General features: G+C 37.6%; 1 protein-coding gene across 2 annotated transcripts in view; it reads right to left on the bottom strand.

Moving 5' to 3' along the window:
• The window catches only part of SUGT1 (SGT1 homolog, MIS12 kinetochore complex assembly cochaperone), a 36531-nt gene extending 17289 nt beyond the window's left edge, over positions 1-19242 (bottom strand). The window contains exons 1-11 of one of the 2 annotated variants that reach the window (XM_077973854.1): positions 19124-19242; positions 18979-19036; positions 14409-14499; positions 13539-13608; positions 12756-12826; positions 10740-10833; positions 9613-9668; positions 9195-9211; positions 7950-7972; positions 6194-6290; positions 5014-5121 (exon numbers count right to left, since the gene is read on the bottom strand). In XM_077973854.1, the coding sequence (XP_077829980.1) occupies positions 5014-5121; positions 6194-6290; positions 7950-7972; positions 9195-9211; positions 9613-9668; positions 10740-10833; positions 12756-12826; positions 13539-13608; positions 14409-14499; positions 18979-19036; positions 19124-19161 (723 nt within the window). In that variant the 5' untranslated portion in view covers positions 19162-19242. The remainder of the gene's footprint in view (positions 1-5013; positions 5122-6193; positions 6291-7949; positions 7973-9194; positions 9212-9612; positions 9669-10739; positions 10834-12755; positions 12827-13538; positions 13609-14408; positions 14500-18978; positions 19037-19123) is intronic. The other variant, XM_001084516.5, reaches the window with a different exon arrangement.
• Between the last annotated feature and the right edge of the window lie 4382 nt (positions 19243-23624).

Genomic DNA, 23624 nt, shown 5'->3' with positions numbered 1-23624 from the left:
TAATCGGTTAAAAAACCTGGGCAAATTATTGAACATCTCTGGGTTAAGTTTCTCTACCTGTAAACTGGAGATAAAAATACCTACACCATGCAGTAACTATGAGAACTACATGAGATAATACACAATACAGTGCCTGACGTGATAAAACAGTCAAAACACCTATTCTAATTCTCCACAGGTCAAACAAAATGGGACTGACTAAATAAGCTACAGTATATGCATATGCCGAAATGCTTTGCTGTTGAATATGTAAGGATGTGATAAAAATATCAACAAAGTGTAGCTGTTTGAAAATTATGTAGAGTAAATTCTTCTTTTAAAAATGTATGAATATACATTACAAAATATACAAAAAGAATACATTCCAAGATCTACAATTGGTGATCTTTTTAAACTAATTCAGTTAAAAAAAAATCAAATCTCACTATTATCACCACCACTGTATTAAAAAAGCAAAACAAAACAATAATTTTTAAAACTCCCATATTTATGTATTCAGACCAGCAGAAGCATCACGCCCAAATACCCCATTCCATTACATTATTACCAGGACTTTTCTTTAACATACATACATTCTTCTATGAACATTAAGAAATAGGATTCACTTCTCAAATTTTAGTGGGAGAAGAAAAAGGAGGCTATTTTGTTTCTAAGATACACATTTTTATTTCTCACAATTCCAGGCCTTCATATTTTATATTGTATACATTACTGTGACTAAAAATAAGAACACAAGAACATTTTCACAAGGACAAATTCACCCCAAAAGACTGAGAATTCTAATTCTTTCTTTTCTTTTGGAGACAGAGTCTCATTCTGTCACCCAGGCTGGAGTGCAGTGGCACAGCATGATCTCGGCTCACTGTAACCTCCATCTCCCAGACTCAAGTGACTCTCCTGCCTCTGTCTCCCGAGTAGTTGGGACTACAGGCACCTGCCACCACGCCCAGCTCATTTTTTGTATTTTTAGTAGAGACAGGGTTTCACCATGTTCACCAGGCTATTCTCGAACTCCTGACCTCAACTGATCCACCCGCCTTGGCCTACCAAAGTGTTGGTATCACAGGCATGATCCACCTTGCCCAACTTGCAAATCCTAAATCTTAAAGTGAAGGAAAATTAATTTTTAAAATGCATGTTTCACAATATGGGTGCCACTAAAGTCACAATTCTAAGATTGTGACCAGAGAATATTGTCATGAAATCAACAAGATGAAATGAAAGACATATAGTTTCTTAATTTATAAAAAATTAATAGGCTGACATTAAAGCTGATATTCAGTAAAAAGTAGCAATAACTATCAGAGATACTGAAAAAATATGAATCCTGGCTTGGAAAAACATATTGGATACTATATTGTAAAATAGTTGAGAAATGCTATTTCATTAATTTCAGGGTTTTACCTCTTACTACTTTCATCACTAATTACGTATCACTCAAATTAGTAATATTTAGCCACCACTGGTTATACATGGATATGCAACATTCAATCTTGAAGGTGGGAAAGAAAAGAGAATTCCCAAAAGCAAAGAAATCGCCCTTTTAAGCTGCAAATTTTACAGAATCTCTACTATTAAGCAGATTCTCCTCTGCAAAATGCATCCTTTCTCAATTCACAAAGGTCCAAGACATTAGAACAATCAAGATATCTGAATACATGAAAACCAAATTATTTTAGTACTGCTGTCTCTTAAGTGTCCACGAAGTAAGCCTCAGTAACCCAGAGATTTTACTTTCAGTATTTTAATATTATCTTCCTCTACTGTATGAAAAAGGAAATTCAAAGATTTTATCAATTATTTCCCCAAGACATAATTAAGAAAACTTTTTTCAATTTGCTTCCCCCCAAATAGCTTAAGAGTAATCTAACAAGATTATGTGTGTACACACACACACACACATATGATATATAAAATATGGAGATTCCAGGGTCAGGACAAGAAAAATAATAATTCTTTAAAACATATGCTTAGAATCTAAGTTCTCCAATTCAAAACTTAGAAAAACCTAAGCAAAGATGCACTAGTTTGGTTGGCAGTCAGAAGTGTATCTATGTCTCCTGGGTCAGGCCAGACAATTTACTTAACCAGGTAAACTTGGGGAAAGTATTTAAAGTCCATTAACCTCAGATTTTTTTTCCACCTGCAAAACTAAGAATAAAAATACTCTGCCAATGTCATGGGACTAAAACCAAAATCCAATTTTAATTCATTCACTGAACTAAGCACCCACTGTACAATGTATGTGGTGAGGGCTGCCAAGTTTGACAAATAAAAATATAGCATGAAACATACTTACATAAAATATTCATTGTTTATCTGAAATACAAACTTAAGTGAGCATCTTGTACTTTATCTGGGGATCCTAACTGGGGCACGTACAAAGATACAAATAAAACATGCTTCTTATCCTCAAGGACTTGCATAGAAATGAGGGACATGAAATGTATACATAAACTACTATACAAGAAAGAAAAGCAGTCACTTAGTATTTAAAGAGGAAAGGGGCAGAAGAGGCAAACTGAGAACACAGTAGTATGGTTGAAGAATGGTTAAAATTAACAAATCCAAGACTCAAAAGAGAAAAAAGAGGTAAGAATGCTTAATTATCCTCGACTCTTGCCACACATCTGTGTATTTGCCACACATGATATTCTTCCACCATAGGAGGTGGCTCAGTAATATAAGTTCTTAAGTCATTTATCATTTATTCACACTCGATTTAAATAACTCCAAATGGACATGCATTAACTTTTTTTTTTTTTTTTTTTTGAGACAGAGTCTCTCTCACTGTTGCCCAGGCTGGAGTTCAGTGGCGTGATTTCGGCTCACTTGCATTAGCAATCTCGATAGACATATCAAAAAAAGTCAAATTCATAATTTTCTGAACTATATCCCTCTCAAATCTACCTATTTTGTGCTTGATTACTCAAAATAATTCTTTTATTAAACAAATTCTATACTATGTGGATAGGACCAGTGACAGACCAAAATCCTGGTAAGATTTTGTCCCTTTCCTCAATTTCTACTGTCCCCAGCAGCTATTTCAAAAATCTGCCTCATAATTAACCAGCTTTGTTCTTGACAATCTTCAAATAAATAGGCAGATCCTTTTTAACTAGATGCAAAAACTACTTCACTTTGCACTTCCTTCTCCAACACTCTGCAGCTGTCTCCTTTTTGCAAGCCCAAATATCATTCTTCACGACACAGGCCAGCCCCGATCCTGTTCCACAACAGGAAGCTTCACATGTCCTTAGAGCTTCAACCTAATAAATAGTAGCACAGTATGCTGCAGGACTTGTGTATAAAAAAGTAGTAGGCCAGGTGCAGTGGCTCACATCTGTAATCCCAGCAGTTCGGGAGGCCAAGGTGGGCGGATCACGAGGTCAGGAGATCAAGACTATCCTGGCCAACATAGTGAAATCCCGTCTCTACTAAAAATACAAAAATTAGCTGAGTGTGGCAGTACGTGACTATAATCCCAGCTACTCAGGAGGCTGAGGCAGGAGAATCACTTGAACCCGATTCAAGGAGGCGGAGGTTGCAGTGAGCCGAGATCACACCACTGTACTTCAGCCTGGTGACACAGCTAGACTCCATCTCAAAAAAAAAAAAAAGTAATGGAAAAAGCCTACCTATATCATTTATTCCCATTAACTCATTTATCATATACCTTCACACAATTCTACAGCTGAAAGGACTCCAGAGTTCATTTGGTCCACAGCCCTCCTTCAAAGGTGCTGAAAATTCAGTCTTATAGTCATTTTGTGCCTAGACTAAATTCACAGGGCAAGCAAAGATCCAGAGTCAGATTTTTAAATTTTCAATTCAGTATTTTTCCTACTAAATTACACTACTATCTACATCTTTTGAGTGATACTCTCTGAACATTAATTCTATTGTATATCTCTACTTCTTTTAGAAACTATAAAGGAATCTAAAAACTACTCAAACTATAATTTATTCATTGTTCCCTCATTACAAAGTAACGTAAAATTCATTTTAATTAAAAAAAAAAAAAAAAAAAAAAAAGGACAAGGTCAGGACCTGCAGACCAGCCTGGCCAACATGGTGAAACCCCATCTCCACTAAAAATACAAAAATTTAGCAGGGTGTGGTGGCACATGCCTGTAGTCCCAGCTACTTGGGAGGCTAAAGCAGGAGAACTGCTTGAATCCAGGAGGCAGAGGTTGCAGTGAGCCGAGACAGTGCCACTGCACTTCAGCCTGGGCGACAGAAGAAGACTCTATCTCAAAAAAAAAAAAAAAAGAAGGATTCATCTTTATAGTAGTTTGTATTTTTAACTGCATGAGGTAGGGTGAGAAAAGTATGTGTACATCAAAACAAACAAAACTGACAAGTTCAAGAGAAGAGACACTGTCGGTATCCAATCTTTTTTTTTTTTTTTTTTTTTTTGAGACGGAGTCTCGCTCTGTCACCCAGGCTGGAGTACAGTGGCCGGATCTCAGCTCACTGCAAGCTCTGCCTCCAGGGTTTACACCATTCTCCTGCCTCAGCCTCCCGAGTAGCTGGGACTACAGGCGCCCGCCACCACGCCCGGCTAATTCTTTGTATTTTTAGTAGAGACGGGGTTTCACCGTGTTAGCCCGGATGGTCTTGATCTCCTGACCTCGTGATCCGCCCGTCTCGGCCTCCCAAAGTGCTGGGATTACAGGCTTGAGCCACCGCGCCCGGCCAGTATCCAATCTTAAAAGATAGGCTCATTATTGTATCTTTTAAAAAAATCTCTTTATTGAAAAACATTATATCTGTTTTAATAAGTGCACAAACACCACACAAGCTAAGTGGATTTTTACACTTTACTGTACTAGAATTTGAGAGGTAAAATAACCCTTACACTCAAAAGTTATCATTCTTCTTTTCCCTGTCCCTTGTAAATATAAAGGGCTGAAAGAATCTACAAGCTCATAAACACATCGGTGATCAGTTCACCAGTATTTCTATAATTCTGAAAATATTACTAGCAACAAACCTTTTCAATTGTCTTACCTTTGTTGAAAGTACTTTAAACGTGCTCTGTTCTGGTATTATAGGATGAAGAAGTTCCAGTTTCAAATTGTAATCCTCTCCAGAAGGAAGTTTAACCAAAGCAGACAACTAATGAACACAAAATTACCATCACATTTTGCAAATGTATATAATGGAGGGTAAAAAACCTAGACAAAATAATTATAAATCTTCAATGTTACAAATTATTTTAAACATTACATATGGGATTTTAGATTTAAGAACCTCAAAAGGTTCTGAAAGATTTAAGAACCTTTTTTTTTTTTTCCATCTGTTATCCTTGACATGAATTCTTATATATATCATTAAACAGCAGAAAAGAGTAAGTTTCATAATATTTGTCATATAATCACACCTATTTGACATTTAAATCTCAAGAAAACATACAAAAGCAAAATGATATATAACAAAAAGTAATTCATCTGCAAAACATACAGCTCTATCACTATCTCTTCGAAATTATCTATTAAAAGGTTCTCTACTAAATGCTAAGAAATCAAGTTGTTAAAAGTCATACTCAAGAGGCTGGGCACAGTGATTCATGCCTCTAATCCCAGCACTTTGGGAGGCTGAGGTGGGTGGATCACTTGAGGTTAGGAGTTCAACAACAGCCTGGCCAACACGGCAAAACTCCATTGCTACAAAAATTCGCCAGGCACAGTGTGATGGGCCTGTAGTCCCAACTACTCAGGAGGCTGAGGCAGAAGAATTGCTTGAACCCAGGAGGAGGAGGTTGCAGTGAGTCTAAATCGCGACACTGCACTCCAGCCTGGGCAAGAGGGACACTCTGTCTCAAAAAACAAAAAAAAAAGTCACACTCATTTAACATGGTTAGTCAATTCTAAGACATGTGTGATCACAAAACTAGATCTTTTTCATGAAGTACACCACAAAAGTATAAACAAATCACATTATCTTACTAATGTAACAAAATTCTGCTCTAAATTTCAAATCTGAAGGGAAAAAAAGCACATCCAGCTATAACTTACCAACATACATATTCTTATCTCAAAGCAATGGCTTCAGATTTTACTCAGCGTTTTCCACATCATCTCAGGAAGAAATGACATTTATCTGATAAAGTGTTATAGATTATTCTGCAATATACTAAATTTACAAATAATAGTAATTAACATTGAAAAATGATTCAAAGTCTACTGACCTCTTTTTCTGAAAATTCCACATTTACATCATTCTTCTGAACATTCTTGATCATAAGTGTAATAACTACTTGAGATTCGGTTTGATACCAGTCATACCTATTAAAAAAAAAAAGAAACTTAAATAACACTTCTAATTTTTTAAAGCTATTGTCAAAACAAAAACTAGTCTGATAAACAACAAGAGCTCCACCTGGAGGAAGAAAACAGCAAAGCAGCTATTGATTCACAGAAACAACTTTACTTAACTAGTTTTTTATGCTCTGTACTAAAGGGAAAAAATGGTAAGGTAGATGATGCTCACACCTTTCCAGCAGACTTAAATACTTGCATGATTTTCTGGGTTCTGACTCATCTCCAACACTGTTGTGCTTAAACTAATATAAATATTAAAGATACCATTTATTTTAAACAGCTAATATTTACATGTCATTAACAGAGTTTTTACACTCATGTCATCCAAATACTAAAGATAATCACTTAAATCCCTATTTTACGGATGATAAAACTTAAACTCAGAAAGGTGAAGCAATAAGCCTGAGTCAACACTCCAAGCTCTCATAACTAAAGTTGGAAGCTGATAGACTTTAGCACAGGAAACAGGGGCAAATGAGCTAAAATTAAAATCATATAAAGTTTAACTATGTCAGGCACAACACCATATAGAACACTTTCCTTCAATTTCAAGATACATGGGAAGACTAATGGGTCTAGATTCTAATTATGTGCACCTTTTGTACTGAAACTCTAAGAGTTTTTTCCTACTAAATTACACTACTATCTACATCTTTTGAGTGATACTCTAAAAATGTGAAGAGTTTGAAACTCTAAAAACAGAGTTTCAGTACAAAAATAGGGAATTCTCACTTTCAAATTAGACTAGATTAAAAATTCCCTGAGGGCAAAACTGTTAATCCTGTCACTATTACATTCCTAGGACAAAGCACAGTGTCTGGTACACGTAAATTAAGTCAGATGTTGGATTATTTTATGCTCTGAACACCTTATTATTTCATGGTTATGTGCCCTACCCCTGCTGCTGCCGCCAGGGCAAGTCAAAGTTCCTCATCTACTAGGTACTTGGAGTTTTATCCTGTATCTCCCCACAATCACCATGAATAGATTGTTTTTAACATTTCCAGGCCATTTTAGGTAATTATATCCAAAACCAACTTGATTAAAGAAATTAACTTTAAGAGTCTCAGTTTCCCTTTGCAATTCAGTAAGGATGCAAAGCTCCAGAGCAATGGCTTGTTTCTGTTACAGTCCTAAGAATACAAGCTGTACACAGGCTAATGAATAATTAAAAGTCAGAAACTTGCTAGTTGCTTATTCATTATTATAATTGCTGCCCTCAGCAATTAACTTTCAACTCATAGAGAATGTTCCTATAAAAATTTGTTCCAAATACAAAAGGCAGGGTAAGTTACAATTCTGTTAGGTCTACTACTAACTTGTTTATCTGTGTAGTACCATAAACTTAACTGGAAGAGACGCTCCTTAACATATGCAAAGGTAACATAGTATGAAATCAAGTGAAGCAACTTTAAAGATGAGAAATGATTTGAATTTAACTTAAGTATAAATATTAATTCTTAAACAGCCTTAAAATTAGCTTTACATAAAGCTATTACCACAATCTTAGAAAACAAAAACTTAAAAATCACATGGTAAGAATTTACTTACTATTAAACTACAGGGTTTCTTCTTCTTTAGGAATATCTATCATGCATTGTTTTATGAAAAAGAAACACTTACTTGATTTTTGACTGGTGAGTCCACTGGGATGCAGATTGATTTCGGCAAGTTGAAAGAGAAAGATTTTTACAAGTCAGTTTAGCAACTGTATATTAAAATGCACATATTAATTTATCCAACACTGCAGTTATTTTGATACAAAATAACTACATGAAAATTTTATTCAAAGTATGGTAATTGTAATTGTTAAATACGACTAGTTTTCAAAAAAAATTAGAATGTTCAGCACTTAAAAAAATCTTAGTTTCAATTTCATAAAAGATTTTTCGGCCGGGCGCGGTGGCTCAAGCCTGTAATCCCAGCACTTTGGGAGGCCGAGGCGGGTGGATCACGAGGTCAGGAGATCGAGACTATCCTGGCTAACATGGTGAAACCCCGTCTCTACTAAAAATACAAAAAACTAGCCGGGCGTGGTGGCGGGCGCCTGTAGTTCCAGCTACTTGGGAGGCTGAGGCGGGAGAATGGCGTGAACCCGGGAGGCGGAGCTTGCAGTGAGCCGAGATCACCACTGCACTCCAGCCTGGGAGACACAGCGAGACTCCGTCTCAAAAAAAAAAAAAAAAAAAAAAAAAAAAAGATTTTTCCTCTAAAACAACAGAGCTTTAAGTAACAGAAAACTTCTAAAGGCATGATTAGAAAAGGTTGCTTATATAAAATGGCCAGTTCTAAGATTGAGCAACTCCCTAAACTAAAACAACATTGTTTTAAAGAAACAGAGTATATTAGCCAGGTTTGGTGGTGTACACCTGTAGTCCCAGCTACTTGGGAGGCTGAGGTGGGAAGACTGCTTGAGCCCAGGAGTTTGAAGCTCAAGTGCACTATGATGGCACCACTGCACTCCAGCCAGCATGACAGGGCAAGACCCTGTCAATTTCCAATTTTCTTTAACTTTTGTCTTAGACTATCACAAAAAGCCCTTCAAGTGATTCAAACTGTTTAACCTAAATAAATGCAATAAGGTTTTAGCAACAAAAAGATAAATAATCATCCTGACCATACTAAAACACACGAAATCAACTTTAACCACACACTAAATTCATTAAAATAGGCCAATAATTTTCATGACTGGAAACTTCTATATTCATCAAAAAATGATTTTATTTCAGTTCCTAGAGGAACCAGCACTTAAACGAAATTACTCAATATTTAATTATCAGACAGCTCATCCTGAGTCTTGTCTCAAATATATTTGGTATTTGAAATTTAAAATAATAAAATCACGAAGAATGAAAACTGTGGACTTACCACCTCAGATTCTGAGCCTATTAAAACATAAAAAGGAAACATTTTCAGGTAACAGTGCATTTATAAGCAAAGTTATTTATATGATTCCTATAGCACAAACATACTGATTAAGCAAGCAAATTCTACATACTTTTCAACTAAAGAAAACTAACCAAAAGAAAGTGGTTTCATTTTGCATTCTGAACTCATCTTAGACTCCTTGTAATTTCTTACTGATACACCACACAAACAAATCCACCCTAATCTCCCATTCAACATAAGAAGCTATGCAAAAACCAGTGTATCTTTGGAAGTCCACATCTAAGGAAACATATACTATTTAAAAGAAATTATAAAGGTAAAAACAAATTTGTTTAAACCGAAAAAAATTCAGATGTTTATTTCTTTTTAAACTAAATACCAAGGGAGACCCACATACCATTCTGAGCTTCTTGACACCTTTTAATCCAGACACTGAAATTAGCATCTGCACCTAGAAAGAAAAAACTGACTATAACATCACTCATCTGCACAACCTATTAATCAACAAATACTTACTGAATACCTACTACATCCCAGGCACTGTTCTAGGCACTGGGGAGTCAGTAGTGAACAAAATCTGTCTTAACAGACCTTATTGCCAACCCTTCTATAGTTATGAATATACCAATAGTTTAACATTTAGTTGTTCATCATGTAACATTTTGATTTTTAAAAAATTTTAACTACAGTCAACCTTATTAATTTCACAGATAAAAATAATCTACATTTCTCCCAATCTCGCTGCTCTTAAAGAAGTTTCCTCACACACACAACAAAATCAGATGTAAATCAAACTCTCAATATGCCATCAGTTAGGGTGGGGAGGAGGCTTGGTAACTGGGAGCTGAGTTGAGGTCCAAAAGGCCTTCCCAGCCCCAGCTTGCTCTTCAATGCAGATACCTATTCAGTCCACTATTCTCTCAGTGGCTTTATCTGTTACCATGCCCTTCCTACCAACACTAAGTATCCTTAAATTCTGTGAAGTTTGTCATATCTCCAAGTTACACGGCAGTCGAGGGGCTATAGGTGATATATTATATATTTACAGATAACAGTGTAAATGAATGCATAAACAAATTATTCATTTCTGGAGACACAGAACAATGATTACATTTAAACAGTCACTGTACATAGTAAGATATGTTAAAAATATTAAAAGTACTCTAAAGAAAAGCTTATTAATTCAAGTTAACTTCAGGGAAGATTAATTTGAAAATTTTAAGTTAGAAATTTCTTAACAAAAATTTCTACTTTACTAATATATAAAAGAAATTCAACTATACCAGCCTTAATAAAAATTCTAAATACACTCTCTCACACACACTGTATTCCAGAGAACTATTATATCAAAATCTTAGATTTGAGTAACCTATTATTTTAAATAATCAGTAACTAAAACCAACCAATTTATCACACAAAGAGGGGAAAAGGTAAAAATTCTTTACCCTGTCTGATAAAAATAGAAGCCTAAAAGCTTAACTTAACTTTTTCCCAGATTTTGGCCGGGCATGGTGGCTCATAGCTGTAACCCCAGCACTTTGGGAGGTCAATGCAGGTGGATCACTTGAGGTCAGGAGTTTGAGACCAGCTTGGCCAACACGACGAAACCCCATCTCTACTAAAAATACAAAAATTAGCCAGGCATGGTGGTGCATGCCTGTAGTCCCAGCTGCTCAGGAGGCTGAGGCAGGAAAATCACCTGAACTCTGGAGGCAGAGGTTGCAGTGAGCCAAGATCACACTACTGCACTATGGCCTGGATGACAGAGTGAGACTGCGTTCCAAAAAAAGAAACAAAAAACAAACAAACAAACAAAAAAACCCCAAAAAACAACAAAAAAAGTCTTCTGGATTTAAAGACAAATTTATTTTTAAGTGAAATATCCTCAATAGCAATTTTACCAAACAGGTCCTCTTCTGAAGGCCACCTCTGAAATAACTAAAAAATAAATGTCAATGGCATGATATTAAGATCTTAAGAAAAGAATTCAGGGGCCAGACACAGTGGCTGGTGCCTGTAATCCCAGCACTTTCGGAGGCCAAGGCAGACAGAACACTTGAGTCCAGGAGTTCAAGACCAGCCTGGGCAACGTGGCGAAACCCCATCTCTGAAAAAAATAAAATGCAAAAATAAGTCAGGTGTGGTGGCATGTGCCTGTAGCCCCACTTACTCAGGAGGCTGAGGTGGGAGAATCACTTGAGCCCAGGAGGTGGAGGGTGCAATGACCCGAGATCGCATCATTGCACTCCAGCCTGGGCGACAGAACGAGACCCTCGCTCGCTAAAACAAGAAAGAAAAATGAAAATGTAGAGAATGGTATGACTCATGTTTCTTCAGGATTTTCACATATGTATCAAGGCACTACATAATTTGACTCTAGAATTTGCTAAGTATCAAAGCACTACATAACTTGACTCTAGAATTTGCTAAGAGTGCAGATGCCCTGTTTGCTGACTGAATAGCCCTAATTATTCACGTACCAAAACTGAGATAAGCAAGTTTGAGAATAAGCCTTACCACCCAGACCTCTCCTTTTTTAATCTGTAGCTTCCATTTGCATAGTCAGTGCTAAAATCCTTTTTTCTGAATAGGTACACAACAGAAAAGCAAACATTCAAAACAGTAGAGTAAGAATGTAACATAAAATACTAAGAGTGAAGTTTCTTATTTTCAGCACTACCGACATTTTGGACCAGATACTTCTTTGTTAGGTAGAACTTTCCTGGGCATTATAGGATATTTAGTAGCACCCCTGGTTTACACTCATTAGATGTCAGTAGTACATCCCCCTCCACCATTCATGATCATCAAAAATCTCTTCAGACACTGCAGAGTTTCCCGGGAAACAAAATTGTTTCCAGTTAAGAACCCCTTCTTTAAGAGAAATGTGATAAAACTCTATCATAACATAAAGATAAAATGATAGTACAAGTAGGATTATGTAGTTTCCAATTTTCTGAGATTACTCACAATCTCTTAGTATTTTTCAGATTTAAAAATTCTTGGCTCTCACAATTTCTGTATGTCCAGATATCCCTACCACTGTGATACTTTTCATACATTTCCCTCAAAAATGTAACATTAAAAGTCACAATACTCTCAAAACTGTGTTTCTTCTGTACCCTCTCATAATTTATTCAAATATACACTTCACTTCTCCATAAAAACCTTTAATGTTAAGATTTCACATCTCAGCAATCTGAATAACGTAAAATGAACAGACTTCTGACCAAGAAGGCAAATTAAACTTTCACTTCTCCATTAGAAAAAAAAAAGCCAGACTAAGTAGAGACAGCATAAGTGTTTCCATAGAGTTTTTTACTTCTAATGGTAAAGTTCATCTGTGATTTAAATGCCAAAAGGCTAATTTAATCAGTTTTAAGTGATCTCATATCTGCAATCAATATGAAATGTAATTAAGATGAGAAAAACAGGTATTGGGTTTCTACAATTAACCTGAAATTAACATTACCAAAATTCAGCTTTGGTATTTAAGACAGAAATAGATAAGTTTATTAAAGTATAATTTTTAATACTTACTATCTAACTTTTGTCCTTCTGTAAAAGTTTCTAGGGCAGCAGCATAGTTTTTTTCATGGTATTCACATATTCTGCATGAATGTATTTAAAACAAATTAAGACACACAAAAAATCTGGAAAATAGCCTTCTTTCTAAATAAAGAAACTTAGTATTTTCTACTGTTGAAATAAAAAATTTATTTTAAATATATGTTAATAAACCAAGAGACTTTCTAATATACTCTTAACATCTAGTACAATTCCTAGTAAAATTCAGTTTTGGAACTCACTTCAGAAAGAATCTGACTTTAATTATACAAACTTGCTTACTCCAAAATATAATTATACAAAGGAATTAAAGAAGTTTCTTAAAGAATAGTTATACTTATCAACAGAAACAAGATGGGACATAAAGTACACAGATATAGAGCTTTCACAGCATTAAATGTCGCCTATTTGGCTTGGCAGAATAGGATGCTGTCCAGTCAATTAAATACAGTAAATTCCAAATGATTAAAAAAAAAAAAAAAAAAAAAGGAATGTGAAATCTATCAGCTTCATCTATACCTTTCAATTACTTCAATCATCACTTTTAAAATTTATTAAGTATAGATCTCATATTATGTATTATGGTTAACAAAATAATAGAACCATAAGTTGTATTTAAAATTGAATCATATCTCTGCTATATAACGTATAAATACAGAATTTTACAACTTATATAAAGCTTGCAATGAACTCATTCAACAAATTAAACACCTACTATCTATACTAAGCTCAACAAGAAGAGTAGCTATTGCATACCCTTTTCTCAACAGAGCAGTGGAATTATTTGGATTGAGTATGAGAGACTTCTTTGCATCAGCAACAGCAACTATGTAGAAAAAGATGGGTTTTAGTCAGTTATTTACAGATCCTAGCAAATACATATAACATATAAATCAGTTTTAGATTTCTAAGTTTTCAAGTTGGTAGAAATGCCAAATGGTTTTAAATTAGGAAAAGCTAATACAAGATAGAATTCAAATAAATTATTACTCTTGTATCTTCCTTTTGGCTTAACATTTAGCTTCCTTCTTAAAGCTCTTCAGTCAATGAATACAGCTGTGTCACAAAATTCACCTCCTTGTCTCATTAACATCGTCTACGTAATTTTACTCAAGGTATTCGGTTTTACCCTATTCAGATTCTTGATCAGAATAATTTTTTAAAGTTACAAAACACAGAAATATATTACTTTTTAAATATAGGTGGTCTTGTTATGTTGCCCAGGCAGGTCCTGAACTCCTGGGCTCAAGTGATCCTCCTGCTTTGGCCTCCCAAAGTGTTGGGATTACAGGCGTGAGCCACCATGCCTGGTCATTCTTTTTTATAAAAAAATACAAACAAGCATTTCATTTTAATACTCTGTCAAATAGTAAATGTGATGCTATTTTTTATCAGCATACCCAATAACTATGAATGAAATCTGTATACATTCTCCACCCAATGAAGGAAAAAGCGACATCCATAAAATTTAAATGGGTGTTGCTCAACGTGTCTGTCACATTTGAGCTACTTTACCTTGTATCAAAGACCAATTTAAAAATTCTCAAAGACACCCTTTAATTTGTCATGGGTAAAATGTGTAAGTAACTTATTAAAAAGGGCAATATACTTTGTAAGAAAAGTTACCACAATAATTCCCAAGAAGAATGTGACAATAAGCTCTTTGACAATAATACTGTGCATCATCTGGTTTCTCTTCCAAAGCCTTAGTCAGCTCCTACAAAAACAAACATGTTGAGTGTCAGTAAAAGTTTGTAAAAAGCCATCAAATTCTAATTAAAACATAATTTTTAATCAAGTAACTTATTGTCAGAAGCTATTTGGAGGAAAGCTAACAGGGATATAACCTTGGAGTTTTTCCTTATAAAAGGATCAGTATCTCCCCCACTTCTCTTGCCCCTCCTCCCAAAAGTAGACAATCTAATGTAGTATCTGTGTACCATAAAGTATTTAGTTCCTGGTCTACAGAATTCAATAAATGATCATTATTATCACCTCATATATTCTTAAGAGTTTAATTGTTATACATTGACCATTACAGATTTCCTCCTCCTAATCTGAAGAAGATTCAAACACCACATAGAATTTGAGATTCTAGAAAATGTGAAGCTGTGCAATAAAAAAAAGACGAGAAGTTAAATCTAGCACTCAGGGAGGTTAAGACAATCAATACATACACAATCAAGCTTACCTGGCCCTCTCCTACCCTCTATCAATAGCACACAACTCTAATAAAACCCAACTAAATATTCTGTTCAAAGCCCAGACACAATCTAATAGATGACTATGTCAACTATCAAGAGTTAACATTAGAGACTGAAACTTTTTCAACCCATGCAGTCACAACATATAGGTGTGGTAGCTGGAAAAACAATGATGCAAAAGATTACACAACTTGGGAGATCAAGGACAAGTGCAGGAACACTTTTATTTTCTGCCAACTGACTACAAACTCTAGGGATTTGGTAGTTTTCTTTAATGGTAAAATTATTTCAAGAGCCACATGTATCATTGACTTTGCTTTAACCTAGTAGTGTGACTCTCACAAAGCAACATGTACAGATGCTCCTCAAATTACATGGGGTTACAATCAATCAACAGAAAGTGTGGCTCAAACCAAGAAAGCAAAGAAGCTGTAACCTGCTACACTTCAAGGGCCTCACTTTGTAGGCTGCAGACTGTATAAGGAATTTGGACCTTAGGTGTGATGGAAAGCCATGGAAAGTTCACTGTAAGAGCATGGTCCAATTTACTATTTTTTAAAATGTCATTCTGGCTGCAGTCTGGTGAATACATTATCAAATCAGGACTGGAAACGGAGACTTCTTAGGAAACTACTAAAGTCTAGGTTAGAAAAGCATGTTAGCCACAGAGGTGACGAAGAGAAATACGGTAAGTTGGAACATATTAGAAGCAGCGAGACTTGCTAATGGGTGAACATGTGAGATAAGATAAATTGAAGATGACTGCAGGGTGCTGGGCTTGCCTAGATCTGTATGTGGCATCCAGTAACCATTCAATGAAAAGTATTGATTTTTCTCCTTGCAGATTTTTTTTCAGACCTTTCCCTGGTCTCTGCTTTGACCTCATCTTCTTTGCCACAGAATACAAAAATATTTGCCTCTCTAGTCTTAATCTTCTCAAAATCACTAATAACCCCTTATCAAATCCAACTGATTCCTATCTGACTTGATCTCTCTGCGGCCCTTGACAATAATAACCAGGCCTTTCGGCTTACCATTCTGTTGCCTCTTAAAAACTAATGTTCTCCTTGGGATCAGTACTTAAGGCTTCTTCCCCTCTACAAACATTCTTTGATTCCTTAACTATTGGGGGGCTTCACATATGTGTTGATGCATGCTGATGACTCAAGTCTATTTTGAGCCTAGACAGTGCCCCTGAGCAACAGCAGCACATAGTTTTCTCTAGACTACCTGAAATGTCCCAGGGGCAACTCATGTACAAATATTCACAATCTAAAACTACTTTCTCTCCTCAAACCTGTTCCCCAATGCTGAATGCAATCTTCTAAGTGCTATCATCCTAAATGCTATCTAAATGAATAGCACCAGTTCCTACTACATTCCCCCAGCCAGAATCTCAGGAGACATCCCTTATATTCCAATTGTTACCAAGTCCAGTGCATTTTACATAAAACAACTCCCCTTCATGCTCTCAATCACTACCCTACACGCAGATATTATTCTTCGATCCGGTCAGCACCACCATCTTCCTGCTACCCACTATCCCTTGTTCCTCCTCCAATTAACCATCTATTCTGCTTTTAAAGTAGGTTTTGTAATTCAGAAAATTTCATTTTCCTTTCTCCAAATTCTTGACACATCTCCACGATCATGTAAAACTGAAAACGCTGTGCCGGGATTTAATGCCTTTGATGGCCGGACCTCACTGTCACCTGGACTGGAGTGCAATGGCACGATCTCAGCTCACTGCTACCTCTGCCTCCAGGGTTCAAGCGATTCTCCTGCCTCAGCCTCGCGGGCAGCTAATTATGGCTGCCCACCACCACGCCCGGCTAATTTTTTGTATTTTTAATAGAGACGGGGTTTCACCATGTTGGCTAAGCTGGTCTCAAACTCCTGACCTCCTGATCCGCCTGCCTCGGCCTCCCAGAATGCTGGGATTACAGGTGTGAGCCACCGCACCCGGCTGCACTTCTAATTAATTGCCAGGTGATACTACTACTGCTGGTCCAAAAGCCACACATTAAAAACCAAGGTACTAATACTAGCCACATGACTATCCTAGGCAATTCTTCTCCTAGGTACATACAACCAAAAGAAATGCATGTGTTCACCAAAATACACGTACAAGAGTATTCACAGAAGCTTTATTTATGCTAGCTAATAACTAGAAACCCAGATTTCCACTGTTAGAATAAATTGCGCTGTACTTACAGCTATACAACATATATTTATACAATGGAATATTACACAGCAACGCAAAAGAACTACTGCTTCACACAATATGAATGTATACTCACGTAACGATTAAAGCAAAAACAGAGTGCCTACATTCAACAAAGCACCTACTGTATGATTCTGTTTATGAGTAAAGAACAAGCAAAACTAATTGATGGTGATGGAGGTCAAAACAGGAGTCAGCAGGACAATAAGAAGAATTACTGGCTCAGAAGGAGCACGAAGGAGCATTATGAATGGAGATACTCTGTATCTTAATCTGGTGGTGTAAACATGTGAAAATTCATCAAACTATAGATTTAAAATTTGTGTTATTTACACATATCATATATGCCTCCATAAACATTTTTAAAAGTACAGTAAGATGGAAAGTGACAATAAAATTCATTATGTTAATATTGTTTAAAAGCAACTTTTATATAAAGCGGATTTCCAAACGAAGCACTAGGTCTAACAGGACAATAACAAATGTAAATTAAAAGTAATAGCTGTCTAGCTAATACAAGGAATTATGGAGAAAAATTATCAGTGCTTTCTGTAACATTATCCCCAAACTGATCCCAGAAGCCTTACTCCCAGTATCTAAAGGTCTATATATTTAGGTACAAAAAACACCTGGACCCTAAAAGGCCTTATAGGACCTGGCTCCTAGTTTCCTGTCCAACCTTATCTTTTAATCAAATGGGCCCTCTAATAAAAAGAGCCTTTTTGTTGCTTCACATACAGGCCCAACTTCATTCCTACCTCAGGATCTGCACTGGCTCTTGGTCCTGCCTGGAATACTCTTCCCCCAGAGCTTCCAAGTAATATCCCTTGTTGCTTCAGATCTCAGCTCAAAGATCTTCTCAACGGAGGCTCTAGTACCATGTGGCACATTTCTTATAAAAGTCATAGCTAGAAAAAACGCTGTCTTGCCTCAAAGTGTTAAACATAACAACAAAACAGGTTTCCTCTTCTCTGTGATGTAACGCAAAAAACAAACTCCTGGCTAAATTCTGTGACCCACACCATCATTTATCTTTAGGTTCTCCTCTAATTCTTATTATTTAATTCTTGCTCTTTTACATTCCTTTACAGCTTTATGGTTTGTCTTCACTGCACACCTACAAAAAGTGATTTCTAAGTTAGCTAAGTATATAACGAAGACTTTAACCCATAGCAATCAGCGCCTTTGCACACTGCCACTCAAAAACAATTTTTGATGTATATACAAATGAGTGAATAATGAACTGTGATAAGACATCTGGAAAGTTTCAGGGACGTGAGGGAAAAGGTTTTTGCTCCAATAAACCGACTTCATACCGACACTTTTACATAAGAGTGGCAAGAATGATTGTCAAACGAAAAACTTAACTTCATCGAGCCCAGAGTCCACTTTTCTAGTCACAAACGTCATTAAAAAACAAAAATCCTTTCAGCCCAGCCCAGAGCCCACTTTTCTCTTCTAGTCATAAATGCCATTAAAAAAAAAAAATTCTTTCAACCCAACTACAAATGCCAACCATGCTCCCAAGAAATACAGGTTTTTCTCAGGAGCTGTAGGGAGTGGAAAGGGCGAGATAGGAGTCTAGGGTAACGCGGCTACCGTGGAACAGAGAAAGGAGACCCAGAATCTCAATACCGGGGCTGAGACGCAGCATCAACAAGAGCCTGGGTCCCTGTCCGGCGGTGCTGGGAGAAGGCGAGTCAGCCGGGCCCCGAAGTGGCCCAGTTCCCCTAAAGAGAGTGGAGGAAGCAGAAATGGGCTCTCTCACCTCTAACGCCGCCTGGGGGTCCTCGTCGATTAGGGCATCCGAGAAGCTCTGCAAAAACCTGTCAGGAAAACAACGACTTCAGCACGGCTCACTAGCCAAGGAAAGGGGGATAAAATAAATAGCAAAGGGAAAGAAAAACACGCACCTCTGGGATGTTGCAGTTCCTGCTGCAGCCGCCGCCATCCCTCGTAGTCACTGTTGCTGCCGCCGGAGTTGCTACTATCGCGGTTACCACCTCCACTACCGCCCAAGGGGGAAACTTCTGGAGAAACACCAACCGAGCTTCCGTCCTAAATAGCCAACGAGCAGCCACGCAGCGTGCTGCTAGCGGAAAGGGAGGCGACACGCCGGCGCGGGGCCAGCCGGGACAGTGGAGGACCGATTCCTCCCAGCCCCACCCCGGCCCAGGACCAGCGCTCCCAGTCCCCGCCCCTCGCAGCCATGGTTACTGAAGCCTGGGGCGTACACGTTCTCCCTCCCTTCCACGGCGCCCACGCCAGCGGGCACTCCCACGGAGCTTTCAGTAGTAGTTTAGAAGCACTTTTGTAACGTACTGTCATCCCTCAGGAACGTGTGGCGGTTAGGGGCGTTTGTATGTCAGTTAATAACGCAAGCTACTTCGAGCTTCCATTTTCCCTAGTTTCTATCATGGCTGCCACAGGTGGCCAAGTCCTTTCGCTTCCATTACCTCATTCGCGGCTGCGTTGTCGCTTCCGGGAGCAGAGGCCCGGATGACGCTTGGATTCCCGCGATCTTTGGGCTGGGAATTCTAAACCGCTGGGACTCACCGGAAGTCATTCTGCCCTAATAGCGGCAAAAAGCCTTCTGGTTCCTGGGGCAACGCGCCGGGCGGCCCCACAGCCCAGGATTTCTTCTTAGTGGGCTTCCCAGACCAAGAAGGGAAACCTTTTCCATCCGAAGGTACTGAGGGGAGGAAGGTGGCCTAAGTTATCTCAGTGCCGCTTTGTTTCCCACGCCAGTCGGTCAGCCCTTCCTCAGCGCTCTTTACGCTTGCAGATCGGATGGAGAAAGCTGCCAGCATGTTCCAGGGATGGGGGCAGATTGAGGAGCGAGAGGGAGTAGTGTTTGTCTAACTTTATACCAGTACCAAACTGTGTTAACTTAATGTAGTTTTATAATAAATCTTTAAGTCCTGTAACTTATTCTCCCAAGATTGCTTTGGCTCATTCTACGACCTTTGTATTTCTAGGTGAATTTTGGAATTAGGTTAAATTAAAAAATGGGATTTTTGCTGGACTTGCATTGAATCTATAGATCTGTTTGGGGAAAACTAGTATCTTAACATTAAGTCCTTCAATCCATGAGTATCATTCTACCCCACCATTTATTTAAGTGGTCTTTAATTTCTCCTGGCAATGTTTTGTAGATTGCCCATATATCTATATTTTAATGCAGCTGTGCTTGGATAGATTGCAGTATAGAGATGATACATATCTTTCATTAGATTTATGTTAAATGGCATTTTGACTTTTTAATATTCTGCTTGTTGTAAGAATAAACTATTGATTTTTACATACTGATCTTATATTCAAGCATCTTGCTAAGTTCCCTTGTTACTTGTAATAATACTGTGTAGATTCTTTCGGAATTTCTGCGATCAAAATCTTGCAATCCACGAATAAAGATGGTTTAACTTCTCTGTAACCTTTATACCTTTTATTTGTATTTATTTTTGCCTTTTGTTGCTGGCTAGTATTTCCACTATTGAGTAAAAATAGTGATAATGGACTTCCTTGTCTTGGTCGTAACATCAGGAGGAAAGCATTGAATATCAAGTGCTTTTTCTGCCTTTATTGAAATGTTCATTTGTATTTTTTAATGTTACTGTGAATTACACTGGTTAATTTTCAGATGTTATCTAAATGGCCAATTGTTCTTCTGGACCCACTGACTCCAGTTGGGATGGCACTATAAGAAGAGAGGCAGAGCCAGTGAAGGAGACAAGGTTTATTCAGGACTTACATATGAGGGTGGTCCAGTGGTGGGCTGGCCTGGAGAACTGATACCATTTGTAAAAAGCATGTAGTGTATATACCATTTTCACTTAGCACCCTCCTAGCAACCTCCATTTAACCCAAAAACAAAGGGCCTTGATTTCCTGTACAGCCTAAGATATGGGCCAGGGATGTGGATGTCCTTCATAGATAAGGAGTGAATCTCTGGGTTGGCTATTCCTGGATTCCTCAGCCCAGGACTCCAAACGTAGGTTCTTCTTAGACCACAGGGTTAGTCTCAGGTATGCTCCAGTTATGGCTCTGCACTAATGTGTGTACACCAGCCTCTGCCATGCACCAATACACATAAATGTATGGCCTCTGAAAGGGTGAATTCCAAGACTGACCTATAGGCCCAACATGAGAAAAAGTTGTATATATTATGGACATTGAAATCAATGAGTTACCAAGACTACCACCAGAATGGCTTAAATTAAAAGGACTTCCAATACCAAGCATTGACAAGGATATGCAGCAACTATATCTTTCATATATTGCTGGTGAGAGTTTAATCATTTTGGAAAACTGTGGTACTATATGTCTGTTCTTGCATTGCTATAAAGAAATACCTGAGACTAGATAATTTACAAAGAAAAAATGTTTAATTGGCTCTTGGTTCTGCAGACTGTACAAGAAGCATAGCAGCTTCTACTTTTGCAGAGACCTCAGGAAGCTTCCAATCAAGGCAGAAGGCAAAGGTAAAGCAGCCATCTTACATGGCAGGAACAAGTAGGGTGGGGGGAGGTACACATTTTTTAACAACCAGATCTCACAAGAATTCACTGTTGCGAGGACAGTACCAAGGGGGGTGGTACTTAACCATTCATGAGAAACCCACCCCTATGATCCAGTTACCTCCCACCAGGCCCCACCTCCGACATTGGGGATTACAATTTGACATGTGATTTGGGTGGGGACACATATCCAAACTATATCAGACACTACTAAAGCTAGTTATACATAGACCATAACCCAATAATTCTACCACTGGGCATATACCCAAGAGTATTTATTATTTATGATCATGTATAAGAATATTCACTGCAGCATTACCCAAGGTAGCAAAAACTGGAAATAATCTAAATGTCCTTAAATAGGAGAAAAAATATTATATAGCAATGAGTAACAATGAACGACTACTACACACAACGATATGGATGAACATTATATACATTAAGTTGTGGTAAAAAAAAAACAGACAGAGTACATCATGATTGATTCCACTTAGATGAGAGCCTCCTGGTTGTCAGGGAGGGTGGGGAAAAGGAGCATGAAGAAATCTTCTTGGATGCAGGAAATGTTACATATCTTGATCTGGCTGGTAATCACAGCAGTGTATTCAAACAAAATTTTATCAAGTTATGCACAAGATTTATGCAGGCTGGGTACACGCTCACGCCTATAATCCCAACACTTTGGGAAGCCAAGGCAGAAAAATCACTTGAGCCCAGGAGTTCAAGACCAGCCCAGGCAAGGTGGTGAGATCTCGTCTCTACAAAAAATAAATTAAAAAGCATTAGCCAAGGATGGTTGTGCGTGCCTCAGCTACTTGAGAGGCTGAAGCAGGAGGATCACTTGAGCCCAGGAGGTTGAGACTCTTACCGTGTTACTGCACTCCAGCCTACATAACAGTGTGAGTCTCTTAACAACAACAACAACAAATTGTTCACTTTGATTTTGCAGATTCGTTTGAGAAGAAATGATATCTTTCCCTTGTATTGCCTCTTCCAATCCATGAACGTAATTGCTTGCTTCATTCAGTTACTCATATCTATCTTTCAGTAAAGTTTTTATAATTTTCTCCATAAATTCTTGGCATCAGTTTATTGAAGTCTTGGGAGGAAGGAGAGACAAATGCTTAAGAAGTCATTAATAAAATGTTTTCGGCCGGGCACGGGATTACATGCCTGTAATCCCAGCACTTTGGGAGGCCGAGGTGGGCGGATCACCTGAGGTCAGGAGTTCGAGACCAGCCTGGCCAACTTGGTGAAACTCCGTCTCTACTAAAAAATACAAAAATTAGTGGGGCCATGGTGGCAGGCGCCTTAATCCCAGCTACTTGGGAGGCAGAGGCAGAAGAATCATTTGAACCCAGGAAGCAGAGGTTGCAGTGAGCTGAGATTGAGCCATTGCACTTAAGCCTGGGAGACAAGAGTGAGACTTCTCTCAAAAAAAAAGTTAAAAAAAAATGTTTTCATATGCAAATGACATAACTAAATATGCCAATGTACTTAGCTTTGGTAATTTAAAGAAGGGGAGGAGTAACCATGCTGGATTAAGTGGGCATTTATTGAAGATAATTCGTCTTCAAATTGAAGAGTGAAAATAGTCATCTATACTGTGTTACTTAACATCTTCCTAGGAAAAGGATCCTTTCATTTAAAAGAGAAAACCTTCCCAGTCTAACATTGAAGCCATCCTTAAGTGTATTATACTTGATAATTTCAAACTGAATCTAACAAAATCTCTTATTTGTGTCTTTTTCACAATAAAGCTTTCCCAAAGAGAAGTTTTTTTAAAAAAAGAAAATTTTAACAAGATTTGTGCACTTTACAAAGTTTATATTTCAATAGAAAAAAGATTTAAAACAAACTCAGTAATAATCAAAATTTAAAATGCTAAAAGCCATGA

This window comes from Macaca mulatta, chromosome 17 (genome assembly GCF_049350105.2).
Source record: "Macaca mulatta isolate MMU2019108-1 chromosome 17, T2T-MMU8v2.0, whole genome shotgun sequence".
Lineage (NCBI taxonomy): Eukaryota > Metazoa > Chordata > Mammalia > Primates > Cercopithecidae > Macaca > Macaca mulatta.
The sequence above is the reverse complement of the archived record's forward strand: the minus strand, read 5'-3'. Positions and strand labels throughout refer to the sequence as shown.